This window comes from Elaeis guineensis, chromosome 1 (assembly GCF_000442705.2).
Source record: "Elaeis guineensis isolate ETL-2024a chromosome 1, EG11, whole genome shotgun sequence".
Taxonomy (NCBI): Eukaryota; Viridiplantae; Streptophyta; class Magnoliopsida; order Arecales; family Arecaceae; genus Elaeis; species Elaeis guineensis.
The window spans coordinates 112,066,253-112,080,674 of NC_025993.2; the positions used below are offsets into that span (position 1 = coordinate 112,066,253).

The 14,422-nt window shown below is 32.0% G+C and overlaps 1 protein-coding gene across 3 annotated transcripts in view; it reads left to right on the forward strand.

The window, feature by feature from the left end:
• The window catches only part of LOC105038563 (agamous-like MADS-box protein AGL11), a 104,001-nt gene that overhangs the window by 24,905 nt on the left and 64,674 nt on the right, over positions 1-14,422 (forward strand). For 2 of the 3 annotated variants that reach the window (XM_010914405.3, XM_010914404.4), the window contains exons 3-8: positions 8,077-8,158; positions 10,961-11,025; positions 11,203-11,302; positions 11,549-11,590; positions 11,689-11,730; positions 12,447-12,784. The exons of the other annotated variant lie outside the window; for it this stretch is intronic. In XM_010914405.3, coding sequence (XP_010912707.1) covers positions 8,077-8,158; positions 10,961-11,025; positions 11,203-11,302; positions 11,549-11,590; positions 11,689-11,730; positions 12,447-12,638 — 523 coding nt within the window. In that variant the 3' untranslated portion in view covers positions 12,639-12,784. Of the gene's footprint in view, positions 1-8,076; positions 8,159-10,960; positions 11,026-11,202; positions 11,303-11,548; positions 11,591-11,688; positions 11,731-12,446; positions 12,785-14,422 lie in introns of those variants that run through there. 3 annotated transcript variants of the gene reach the window in all.

Here is a 14,422-nt window from a genome sequence, read left to right on the forward strand (position 1 = left end):
GAAGATAGAGAAGTTATCTAATTTTTGCTCAAGAAAATAAACCCATATCATCCTACTATAATCATCAACAACAAGAAAAAAATATCTTTTTTAATTAAAAGTTCTTATAGGACCATAAATATCTATATATACAAGCTCGAGAGAAGCTCATGCTCTCCATGCTATCATTGGGAAAAAGAGCCGATGTAATTTATCGTAGATGTCCTCACTAATTTCCCCTCTTTCATCAATTAATGGAAGTCGAGAAATCATATTCTTTTCTTTTAACAAGTAATTGAACCCTTTGTAATTTATAAGTTCATAAATATGACTCATCAATCTTTTTATCTTTTGAAGTAAGATTTTACTTGATTGGCATGTTAAAAGCAAAGAATTTACTTTGGATCATCTTAACTTTTACCATAAGAGCATTCTTATCTTTATTAAGAATTTTATATTCAGTATTATCAAAGATTACCATATATGTATCCATTTTGCAACAACTGTCCTACCTAATAAATTTTGAGTTAATCCAGGCATGTAAAAAACAACATGGACAAGTCTCTTTATCCCTCCTTTTGTGTTGGCTACTATGGCCTCTTTGCCATCAACTTGTTGTAGCTTGCCATCTCAAGGTTTCACCTAAGAGGAAGTATTTTGATTTAGCTAGATGATGAAATTTCAATTTTTTATTATATATGTAATTACCGCATCCACTATCTAAATACCAAATATCCTGTGATTCTTGTTGAAAATTCATGCAAGAATAAAATAGTTGTTCACTATCATTCTTTTTAGAAAAATTTATTTCATTCTTTTCTTTTTTATCTTTGAACCCACAATCTCTTTCAAAATGATTTGAAATTTTGTATCTATAACAATATAATTTAGATACATGTCCAGATTTTTTGCAAATAAAGCATTAGAAATTGGTTTATCATTTCTTTGATTCGATTAACCCTATATATATTTTCCTCTGCCTCAGGCTTCCATAGAAAATTGTTTCTATTTTTTTTATCTTTTCTTTAAGATGTGTATCTTTCTTTTTTTTCTTGCTCTGCACTTAAAAGTTTCTTTTTCTCAATAGCAAGATTGAATCAAATGCTTGCTCTAACGATTAAACTGAAAATCTATTCATTCTTTATTCATATGCCTTAAGTGACACATTAGTTTATGCAAAGTAAGAATAGATAAACCCTTCGATCGATTCTTCAACTACCAGCAATAATGTGATCAAATTTGATAGGCAAGCTTCTCATAATTTTCTCAACAATCTTTTTATCTTGAATGGTATCACCATAGCTTCTAATTTGATTAGTAATTCAAATTAAAGAAAAAATATTTGATTGTTTCATGATCTTTCATTGCTAATGATCAAATTCACTCCACAAAGTCTAAATCCTAATAGAGACAACTTTGTCAGAGCCCTAAAATATAGCTTTTAAAATTTTTCATGCATCATTAGATTTATTTGCACCTACAATTCTAAGAAAGATAGTTTATGCTTACCTTTGCTAAATGAGAAGAAAAACTCTTACATCTCTTCTTTTATCCTTTTTGTACTCCATTTGCTTTGCTTAAGTCCATGCCGCAAATACTTATTGATTTGCTAGCTCTTCATAGCCACCTTCGACTAAGTCCAACAAATCTTGTGAGATGAAAAGAGTCCTCTCATTTGAATGCTCCAAAAATTATTGCTCTCACCATCAAAAACTAGCACTAAGCTTTATATATAGTTGAAGGTAGTTGTTTGTACTCATGCTAGAACATATTGCCATGGTGGAATTGAATCAAGACATAGGACTTAGGTAGATGATATGAGGTAAAGTTTGGGGGGCTCTAGATGAAAACTACAAACAAGGGATGACCTTACTCTGATAACAATTTTGTTGGGTACAAAAGGAAGTATAGGAAACAAGATATAAGAAAGAGAACCTTTTAATAGCAAACATGAAGAATTTTCATTCGTGCATAGTAGCATAGTACAAGAGGCTTTCAATGGCTTATCCATGCCAAAGGCTCTAGTCCACACACACACACACACACACACACACACACACACACACACACATATATATATATAATTTGATAGAGTTCGTGATCCATAAATAATTTTTAATAGTAAAATAATCATGAAATCATTCTTTTCATAACAAAATATAAATTTCATAAACATAGAGTTCATATTTCATAAACAAATCATTCATATTAAAATATTCATAGATTACTATTTTACGATAAATCATGAGTTTCACAATGCATATGCTCGATTCTTATTTTATAAAAATATAAAATAATTTTTTATGATAAAATAATCGATAATTTAAAAATAAGTAAAAAGTATCGGACCTCTTCTGCCCTAGTCCTTCAAACTTCGCTGGATAAATTTGTCGAATATATTTAACATATTAAAATATAATTAATTTTTATTCGATAAATTTAATCATAAAAGAAATTATAGTTTGGGTGGTTGGTCCAACAGGCTACCTAGGAATTGGGATAGTTTAAGGCCTCCTACTGAGGGTCAACATGAATTCACGAGACAAGGAGATAGGATTCGATACTAAGGTTCATAGATCTTTTTAGAGAAAAACTGGAGAGTGAGTCTTCGCATCCCTCAAAAGAGAAAATCACGATTAAGATCATCAAAGATCATGCTAGAGTGGGTGACTCAAAAGGAGTTAACAGTGATCAAATTCTATGAATATCTAACAAGGATCGGACTGAGATCTAACATATTGTATGAAAATCAAAGTGATTTCGATTTTCTTTAAAAAGATCATCTCAAGTTCATACTGAAATCCATAGATCAAATAGAGAGAGAAAGAGAGAGGGTAGAAAGAGAAACATAAGAAAGGAGAGAGAGACGAGAGAACATCCTTCCCTCTTTCTTTTTTTTTTTCTTTTCTTCTTTTTTTCTCTTCCTTTAGTTCTACAATGAAATAGGGGATTATTCCCCCCTCTTAATTCTGAAATAGTAGATCACCATCTGCATGGCTCAATCGATAGCGGTTGGGGCTACGATGGTGCAGTCGATGGACTTCAGGCTAGCGGTTGGACTAATTTTTTATTTTTCATTGATTTTCTGCATGTTTTCTTGATTTTGTCGATGTCAGAGCCATTGCCATGGACTGATTCCTCCCTTTTAACAAAATTTGATGGTTCGTCGGTCGGAATCCATGATCCACAATCATGGATGATGGGGAGAAGATTATTCAAAATATCAAGAGGGCCTTACCTCATTTTTCTGATGATGATTGGCCGTGGTGGTAGAAGAACTACCCATGATGAAACTCAGCTAAATCAATGGTGAAATTCGTGAACCCTAGCATTGGATTAGGAGTTTAAGCCTCTAATCAGATGGAGAGGAGGTCGAATCCTCCTTGGAATCGGCTTCTTCTTTGATGGGATCAGGTGGAAGAAGACTCCCAAGTTCTCCATCATATTTTTTTCTTTTTTTGATGCTTTAAAATTTATGCCCAATTTTTTTTACTGCTTTAAGATTTGTGTGGCTTATTAGATTGGGTATCACATCAATATATTATTTTTCTTATGATATGCATTTTTTTCATTTTCATTGTTTGACTTGAATGCCAAAAAAAAAAGCTCATGAGACTAAGATCAATTATTCTATAAGATTATTGCTTTTTTAAATCCCTCTACCTTAATGGTATTAGTGCTGGTATAAATAAGATTATCAATATATAAACAAACAATAAAGAAATATTGTATACATTTTTTCCTTTTGACATATAGTAGTGGCTTATTTAGACTTCTCTCAAAGTTATTTTAGTGAAAATATTTATCAATCTTACTGTTCCATGCACTAAATGCTTGCATTAAGCCATATAGTGCCTTTCGAAGTTGATAGATTTTATTTTCTTTTTTCTTATAAGATAACCTTCTGACTACTCAAAATAGACTCTTCAAGTTCTTCATTCAAAAATACTGAAAGATCGATAATTGTATCTGAGTTACTAATGTAAGAATAGTTCTAACTATCTCTATGTGAACCATTGGTGCAAATATCTTAATCAAATCTGGTTGTTGAGTTGCTAACTCATTTACATACTGTGACTTAATTATATCTATATTTTATCACATGACATGAGAAACATATTAAGCGTGTGTTTAAGTATTAATGAGTTACCAAAATAATGTTAAATATTTGTAAGCAGAATACGGCCAGATACATTTTACTTCTAAAACTATACTGAAATCTTTTTTACAATCACTTATTCCACCTATATAGACTACCTTCTGTTACATTACATACATGTGAATTAAACTTGTGTTCAAGTGACATATGTAGAATGTGCATCAGATAATGTAACATGGTGATATGACAGAGTCTTATTCCTTCTTTTAAAAAAATAAAAAACTTTAATCATATCCTATAGAGTCCTCAACCTTATATATCCATTAATATTTAAAGATGATAATGCAACATAAACAGTAAAAAACATGTTCTAATACTGAATACAAGATGAAGAACACAAGCCTATCATCTGATTAAGAGCACATATGAAGATTTTAGTCCTCTTTCTCAAGGATATCTTGTATTAGAAGTGGTTTATGTGACATTCCGATTAGACTAAAGAGATGTTTGCCATGCTGCTGATCTTTCTTCATAAAACTATATAATGGAAATTGGTAGCCATTTCCTTTGTATTTTTCAACTATAAATCTAGTCCTCGTTACCTTCTCTCTCTCTCTCTCTCTCTCTCTCTCTCTCTCTATATATATATATATATATATATATATATATATATATATATATGTATGTATATGTCTGTATGTGTGTGTGGAGGGAGAAAGTAGGATATATATGTGTGTGTGTGTGTGTGTGTGTGTGTGGAAGGAGAGAGTAGGATCAATATAAGCCTTATATGTAGCGATTTTTCAATTCGACATGTCAATCACATGTTGCCCAAATCATGATTTGGAACTGAAGCAAATATGAAAAAATGTGTCACATCATGCCAGACGCTAATGCCTCATGCATATGCACTATGCCATGTCATGTGGCTCGAGGTTGGAAGCCGACATTAGACCTATCATTTATTATATAGTGATACACAATCACTTATTAGCAGTATTGCTGTATACTAGTATATATTATTCTCCAGTATTTGGTTGAGATAGCATGAAGGGTAGTCTTTTTTTAGATATATGAGATTTGAGAAACTAGAGTTTAGATATCACTAGCATAAGTCTAGCCACATCTGATCGACTTGTATTTCAAAAAAAATATATGCCTGTCTAAGCTACAATTCGAATGTTGTAATTAAGAAGCTAACAAATTACCTATTGTCAATAACTATTATCTCAACTTGCTCGTACCACTAAACTAAGTGTCTATTCTTTTAAAAAATCCCAATTTTAATTTTTTAAAAAAATTAGAGTGCTAATAATTTCATTTTGCGCATGATATACCACTACTAATATGAAAACATTTGATTCCCAATGCAGAATTGGTTGTTGCATTGTCCAAATTGTCAATATTTGAACCATATGACCAAATTAGATTGAAAGAAATCATGAACATTAGTATGCTAATAATTTCATCTTGCATATGATGTACCCCTGCTAGATATGATAACTTATGGTTCCAAGTGAAGGTAATTGTTGTTGCATTGTCCATGTTGTAAATATTTGAATTGAATCTACCAATTGCAATACTAGATAAGAAATGTTAGATTATACATGGAATATATTTAAAGAACCATGAACTTGGCAGCCTAATGATTTATACCTCTCCTTCTATTAGGGAAGGTTCTGAATCTCCATGGATACAACTCAAAGTATTTAGACTTTCTTAACGTACCTCGAGTGGTCCTTTTCTCTTTCTTTGAAAATTGCCTAACACTACCCTTAAAGTAATAAACTAATGATCAGTTGATCCTCACCATCTCAAAACGTTTTATCTTCTTGCATTTGTTTTTTCTCTTCTATTTTTTTTTTGAGAAAGCTTTATTGTATTACTATCAATTTGTATAAAAGTATTCTCTTTTTTTTTTGAGAAATATGGTGGTGCACATTAGGGTTCAAACCATGGTCCCCTCTAGTTGGGAGGGAGATGCCAAAAATTAAGATAAAGCTATTAAGATGTGCTTAAGATTTTTTTATATGAGTGATGATTGATTGTGAGCTTCAAATTCTAAGCCAACTTTTGAAGTAGAAAAAAGAAATTGACAAAACACTAATTGAACTTATTGCTCACATGAAGATCTAAATGTTAGATAAGTCACTCTTATTTAGATGTGCCACCACTAGATCTCTCTTTTTCTTTTTTCTTTTTTTTTTTTTAGACCAAACACCACTAGATCACTCATAATTATTCCGATGGATGGATTGGATAGCTAATGAGTTATTGTGGTCTCCACTTGAGCCATATGTACTCAATTTTGACCTCTTGATTATTCTAATGTAGGAATAATTTGTCAAATATGCCAATCTAAAGTTGTTTAGAAATATTAGACATAATATGGAGACTTGCCGATCTAAAATTACTTGGGTTGCCTTTCTGCTTCCACATGACCAAAAAAATATCAATCATCTTCTCATTCATTGTCAAATGATTGCCAATGCAAAGCACAATTGACTTTATAATAGCAATAAATCTTAAAGAAGGCAATCTAAGCTTTAGATAAACATGAAGGATGAGGTTTCTAAAGGATGTTGTGCACCTCTATTTTTCACTTGTGAAGTACTTTTATTATTTAAAAATTGCAAGGTTAGGGTAGGATGTTAATATTCTTTAGACATGGATAATTAGGTCGATGTATGATGTTCTAAGATTATTATTACTTACAAGTAGTTATAAATAATTTATTGTCAAATCACAAAAGTTATAAATGTTTCAAGCAAGGATATACTCAAGAAGTAGTGAACCACACTTAGAGGGGAAAGCTTCCAATTTCTAACCTTGAGAGAGTTTGCCAAAGTATTTGACATGAATAATTATTCTAATATTTCTTTGAGATTATTGTTGGATATCCAAGATTACTTGTTCAAAAAATAAGTTACAAATATATATCAAGATATGCAATTATTGGATAGTTAATATTTGCTTCATCTAAATAAATAAGAATAATATATAGTTAATAGTATACTCTTCCAAGGATAAAAAGGACCTTGCACTCTATTTTTGGATGCCCTCCAGCTTCCAATTGTCTGGAAAAAAATATTCATATCTAGGTTTTCAAAAATGTATCTGATGGAGCTTATTATCTATAGACTAATATTAACAACACTAGGTTTCTTATTTATGAACAATATGTGTTTAGGTAAAATCCTAATGGTCATGTCAATGACTTGCTAAGCAAACTGAAAAGTGGATATTATGTTCAAAATCCTAACAGAAGATTTCTTCTTTTGAACTGTATAATGTAATTATTTGGAACAATAGGACCATGTAAATCTATAACTACTCTAGTCAAAGTCATCAGATAATTTTAGTGATAATAAAACTTGGACATCTCTATTTCTCTATAACTTTGGCGTGTAAGCATGCACAACTTTTATATAAATAGGATTATCTTAGTGTTACGCAAAAACATAATATCCAATAGTTTAAAGGTTTTTCCCCATTATGACATGCAAATGAAAAATATTTCATATTTAGGTCAATTATATGTGCAAATCTATTTACATCAATAAAATAAGTTTTTGCTTTTAAAATAAAAAGAATAAATTAATGAAGTGATAGCTAGGATAATCATGATTAGAGCAATATTATAAAATTGTATAGCAGATTTTATTGCATAGAATTGTAATCGACAAAATAGTAACTCTCTAAGAAATATTTACTCATGCTTGTTATTCAAAACATAGATGTTTTAAATAATTTGAAAAGTTTGAGTGCCTAAAGATTCTTTATCCTTAGTCATCTCTTATGGTTTGTTTGCCTCTCTCCTCTAGGTTTCTTTGGTTATATCATATATTACATCCAACTTCATCATCTGATACTTACTAAAAGCATTGCCTACATACAAAATTACATAAAAAGTGATGTTTTATTTAATTTGTAGTTAAACTTTGTTACACAAAAAGAATTCTTTCTCACATGTGGATTAAAAGAATATGCTTTTTCAGCATCAAATCAACCATTGAGAGATACAAGAAGGCATGTGCTAATACTTCAAATTCAGGTTCTATTGTTGACGTTGATTCTCAAGTAAGCATTTTTTTTTCTTTTAATCTCATTTTTATCAATCCTTTCTACATTATTACATATTAATAGCTTTGCATTACAGAATTGGAATATTTGATCATGAACAAAAAAAAATCTATCTTGTTTCTTTCCCATGGACTTATTTTACTGTATCAAATCAATCATAAAAAATAAAAATAATAATCTTTATGCCAGTCATTTTAATCTAGTATACACAAAAAATTAGATTTTTTTCTTTTTTTATTCAATCCAAATCAAATTGAAAATTTGACTTAGATAGCATAAAAAAGAGAGAAAATACATTTCTATATTCATGGAAGAAAATAATTTTTTGTACTTGAAAGGATTCTGTCGATTTCATCCTAGATTTAATTTAGTTGATACGCCATTAAATCTGTATCATATACCAAAATGTAATACAATGTATATGTATATCTTTCAACTTTCATCTACTAAAAAATATCACAAATATCTAAATCATGGATACATATATATCCTTGACATAAGTACACTCATCTTTTGCATCAAGAAACAGCTTTATCATTAATGTTTATAATTCTCTAATTTTTTTCATCTTCATATCTCTTCCTCAAATATCTTCAATTATTTATCGAAATAACATGTTCATTTTTTATTTCTCTTTGATGGATTTGCTCATTTCTTTTTTGAGATTGAACCAACAAACTTATCATTATATGAATTTGATTTTTGATATTTTTAAAGAACAAATGATAAAGCTTACCATAATACAACAAAGTATGAGATGGCCTTGGTAGTTCACAAAAAATGTTAGCAATGTTTATGTGTTACCTGTAAGTTACAACTAATAGAGTCTAATTAGGTTGACTGCTTTTTCGGTCTACAATTAGAATGCACTACTTTCTAAATTATAGTTGATGTTTTATTTGTAAGCAATGTGACATACTATATGACCTTATAGTTGCAAATATCCTTGATAACCATTCAATTAAGATACACATAGAACTTGAATTGAAAGTTGTGTATAAGGTGCGTAGATGCCTATATTTTGGTGAAGGCATTATAAAGATCATAGTGTGTAAGAATATGGAAAGCTTAGTCCCACAAATACTCGAAGTCTTAACAAGAAAAACCAAAGTGTAAAATAAGATTATGTTTCTGCACTTCAATGATTCTTTGTGACACATGACTTCGCAAATGAATGCTTTCATGGGGTATTAACATGAAACCTTTGCAACAGTCTGGTATGGTGGATCTTAACTAAGATAGAGGTGAATCGGAGGGCTAGGGAGTTAAAAATTAGGATAAATTGGGCTAAGATTTAGGCATGAGTTAAGATTTTGATTAAAACTGAAAGGATGTGGATGACATAGGTGTAGGAATCCTTGTTTCTTAGTCAAGAAGTGCTTATCAGGTCTAATAGAAAAACTATGGGATGCCTGTGCATGCTAACAGCTTGTTATGAATGTATCAGCATCATGAAATGAATATTAGAGAACATAAAAATATTGGTATCATGTGTGAGATAGAATTTATGAGAAAAAAAAAATTTGAGGTCATTGCCTTGTACAAAAAAAGATGGTAGGACAAGGTTAAAATATCTGTTTGTAGACAGCCTTGTTCTGATCTTGTAGTTTGTTGTTTTCAAAGCAATCAACTGGAAAACTATAATGGTTGATGACAAGCATGCTTTATTAAAAGAAAATATAAGATATGAAGAATGATGTAGAACTTTTCAGATATTGGTTGTGTTATTGACTAATTGAGAAGAAATTCTAATGATCTAACAAAAAACAAAAAGAAATTCTACTGAAAGGTGTCATAATATCCATGAGATTTTGTACATTGTGAAGACAAAGTTAACAAGTTGAATTCCTAGATCACTCCCTGAAGCCGATAGCAGTCTGAAATTCATTGATCTCAACAAAAATTTTGCTATTATGTGGTGATTGACAAAATTTTTCACTTATGGCTTCATAATTTGGTTCTTGATTTTTATTATTCAATTACACCTAGTGGATTTTTTTTTTTTTTTTTTTTTTTGATCTTTAGATTATGAAGGATGTGCCAACATGGTTTGAGTCCAGGATCTCCCTCCACTGCAAACACTAGGACAGCGGTACCAACCAATAGATCCAAGTCTTGTTGGCTGACATATGGCATTATGAATGCAAGAAATGCACCCATCTCTGGGCAGTCATCAACAGTATATTCATCTTAGCTGTTGGAATCTATACCCCTTGTTTTTATTTGGCATAAGGATGGTCCTTGCAGCTTAACATCATATGGATGACAAGTTCGATGATTTTCTCCGCATTGCATCAAGCTCTTTCTTAATTGAAGATGGTGCTTTTAAGAAGTTAATAGTCCTTCTATCATCGAAGAAAATATTAGATTGCTAGAGATAAATTAATGATATAAGTTAATGAATTGCAACATTAGAAATCAATAATAGTTCACCCACATGACTAGTTTTAAAATAAAGAGAAATGGCAACATTCGAGTTGGAAAATTAAAAGACAAATTAAGCAGAACACCGATTCTTAATCCTCTCCCACTTTCATCTCCGAATACTCACTAATAATTCTGGTAAGTATTTTCTTTATCCTACATAGTCCCAGAAGAAACTAAACAAGGCATGACCAGAGGTTTGCATGGCTACTATTTCTATGATTTCTAATTACATTTCATCACAAACACGCTAGAAAGAGAAATGAGCACATAAACACTAGCAATCCTTCTTCTTGAACACGAATCAGCTTTTATATAAAAAGAATGAAATGGCTTTTAAGGTTTGTCTTTCTGTCTTTGGTGATGTGAATGCAGCAATATTATCAGCAAGAATCAGCAAAACTGCGCCACCAGATCCAAATATTACAAAATGCAAATCGGTAAGCTCATTATCTTATAACAAATTTGAGTTAAATATAAGTAGGAAAAAATTTTCCTGCTTTCCAAAGTGGAAGAAAATATCTGTGCAAACTAAGGAGTGAATAAAAGTAAGTTTGCTTCTGAAAGGCCAAGATGATATAGCACATAACTTCTAATCATATCACCATTTTTTCTAGGCACTTAATGGGTGATTCTCTGGGTTCTTTGACTGTGAAGGAGCTTAAGCAACTCGAAAACCGACTTGAAAGAGGCATCACAAGGATCAGATCAAAGAAGGTATTCTACAAAAGATATGTTGGAACTTTCCATTCAGAAAGTATAAGAATATCTATAAAGAATCCATCTAAGCAACTAAGCATGCATAATGATGCTATTAAACTATCAGTAAATTGGTTTGTGCATTGATCATGTACTTCTTTGAGTTGTTATGCAATCAAAAAACATTAAATCTGTTTAGAAGGATTACATTGTGCTTATGTCTTTCATATATTGGTCCTTACTGATATTGTTGGATCTTACCAGCATGAGCTGTTGTTTGCAGAAATTGAGTACATGCAAAAAAGGGTAAAACTCTATACTCACAACTTCCTCATAAATGATGGTTCTTTTCTTTTGTTTCCAGCTGTTCCCTCCTGAGTAATTTTCCTTTTTTGTAACCTCAGGAACTGGAGCTTCAGAATGCTAATATGCACCTTAGAGCTAAGGTCAGAGCAGAGGGAAGCCTTTTTCTAAACAGAAACAACACAAAATTTTATATTATCATTTTCTTTATCTCATCTAAATAATAGAAGAGTTTAAGCAAGCCTGAGATAGATGAACATTTATCTTTTTTCTTTTACTGGCATGATATTGAATGCAATACTTCACTTTTATGTTTTAATAATCCTGACAGAATGGCACATGAATTTGAGTTCTTCTAATCAATTAACATAACACTCTGCTATGGCCTCAACTGAACAGCCAAAAAATAATTATAAAAGAAAACTGCTGGAAGTCTTAAAAGTTATGAATGATAACAGAGGATTTCATATTTTTATCTGAAATGAACTTGAGTTCTTCCAGCCATTGGCCACTGCATCACCAGCTGCAGGGATCAATGTCAAGCATCATCCTATATTGATTGGTGCAAGAACTGGCTTAACTACTTTCTGACCTTTAGCATGAAGACATTATTGAAATACTGGAACCCTAGGAAAGTGTATGCTTTCTTTAGATAGTTCCAAGAATGCACTGAAAATATTTCTTTCCCAGTTTTCATGAGGCTTATATGGTAATAAGGGATCTTCTGTAGTTTAACTATTTTGCTCTTTTACGAACAAAGCTAAAGTGAAGCTCTCTGAATCTTGTTCAGGGCATTAACTCTAAGCATTGTTTATACTCCAAAAATGTGGCCCTTTTTCTAATCCTCTAATCTCTTCAGATTGCAGAGACTGAGCGAGCACAGCAAGTAAGCATCATTGAAGCAGGACATGAGTTTGATGCTCTTCCAGGATTTGATTCTAGGAACTACTACCATGTCAGTATGTTGGAGGCAGCACCCCACTACTCACACCAACAAGATCAGACAGCCCTTCATCTCGGGTATGAAGCTAAAGCTGATCCAGCAGCATAAAAAAATTACTAAATTGTGTTTCCTAGCTAATGCTGCTGTGTTTTGATCATATGATCTTCACATAATGACTACCCTATGGAGGTGTATCAGAACAGTCTTTTGGTACACTGTCTTTGATGAAATCATATTGCATGACTTTTGTTGCACTAGTTGATTGAATTACCATTATATATAAATCATATTAAATCTCTCTCTTTGCCAAGGTACTGAGCCTTGGCAATGGTAAGAGGGTGTCATAAAATGCACTGGCTAAAGGGCCCTAAGGGCAAAAGTCCTACCGCACAAGATGAGCAATATGAGACCCCAAGCAGTAGACAGAAAATGCATTGCCCTGAAGATAAATGGATGAAAGAAAGAAAGAAATCCAAACAGTAAATGAACAAACAGAGATAGAAAACAATCTTGTTCTGCAATTTAATAAATTAGAGTACACAATCATCTCTGAAAAGATAACTATATAATAGGCAACGGATCTATGGACGTAAACTTTGAAGTAAGAAAACAGATACATGGATATGAATACATGGGCATGTTCTTCGCAAAACATGACCAAATAGGGGATCCAAAGATGATAACAGCTTCAATATGACAAATGAAAAAAAATATGGAAAACTGAATATATGGAACAAGAAACCGTCATCAGGATATAAAATTGTTTGCTTTATGAATCAACCTTACTGCAATGAAGAGAATGCAACCCAGGTGTCCAAGCCACCAAGCATATGCCTTCTGCTGGTATCAAGATTGTCCATATTGGTGTATTCATATCACTGAGTCAAGAAACATAACAGAATCAAACATATTTCTATGGTCTGAATGTGCCAACTTACCGAGTTTGTCCAAACCCTGGCTTCACTAGGGCTTCAGGGGTTAGTCATATCTTGTGGACAGCTTAACCACCGATTGGCCTCTTCTACCCTACACCCGAACCCCACCTTACCCCACAGACAGACACACACACAAATAATCATGTAAATTAAAAGTGATCAAACAAAACTATTAACTTATTCTGAATAACAAATAGGAAAGTTACTATGCATTTTGTTTGCATGCAGCAAAAGCTAAGAGCAAATTAGTGGAAAGCTTATTTGCTATAAACATGGACACAACTGTGACAAATTTTTAGCATTAGTAACAGACTAGTTACAGAAATAACTCCACTCATGGTGGGTTTTATTTTATGTTGTTGGTCCATCATTAAAGAAAAAAAGGCTCGAACTACAAAATTACAAAGAACCAATTGAAAATAACTGAAAATGAATGAACATACATAACTTCAACGAAGCTTGAGTCGACACATCACCTGCTTGCTTCTTCACCAGTAACATTTGCAAGAACAGGTTGTCTCTAAAATGATCGAACCGGTTCCAATCCCTTACAGTAATCTCCCTCTAAATTAACCTAGCTATAAAATTCATAGAAAAGATAAGTGCTTACAAGAGGGTAGTAAAATTCATTGCTTCATGGCAATCACTATACACTTCAAGGTTCTTCACCATTCGAATCGATTTGTTTCCCGTAGTAGTCATAAGCCCGAAAGCAATCGCATTCTTCTCGGTGTGATACATAACCACATTCTCCTCCTAATCCTCTATTTCATGAAGTGCAGACTCTGTACTAGGCTGATACCCAAGCTTCCTCGATTCCCTTTCAAGCTCAACCAGAAAAGCATTTATCTGTTCAAGTTGCAGGTCTAAGGTATCACCAACCACAAACTCATGAATCATGTTATTTACCTAGGTAGAACTACATCCATATGTAACTTTTGCACACCTCTTTCAATT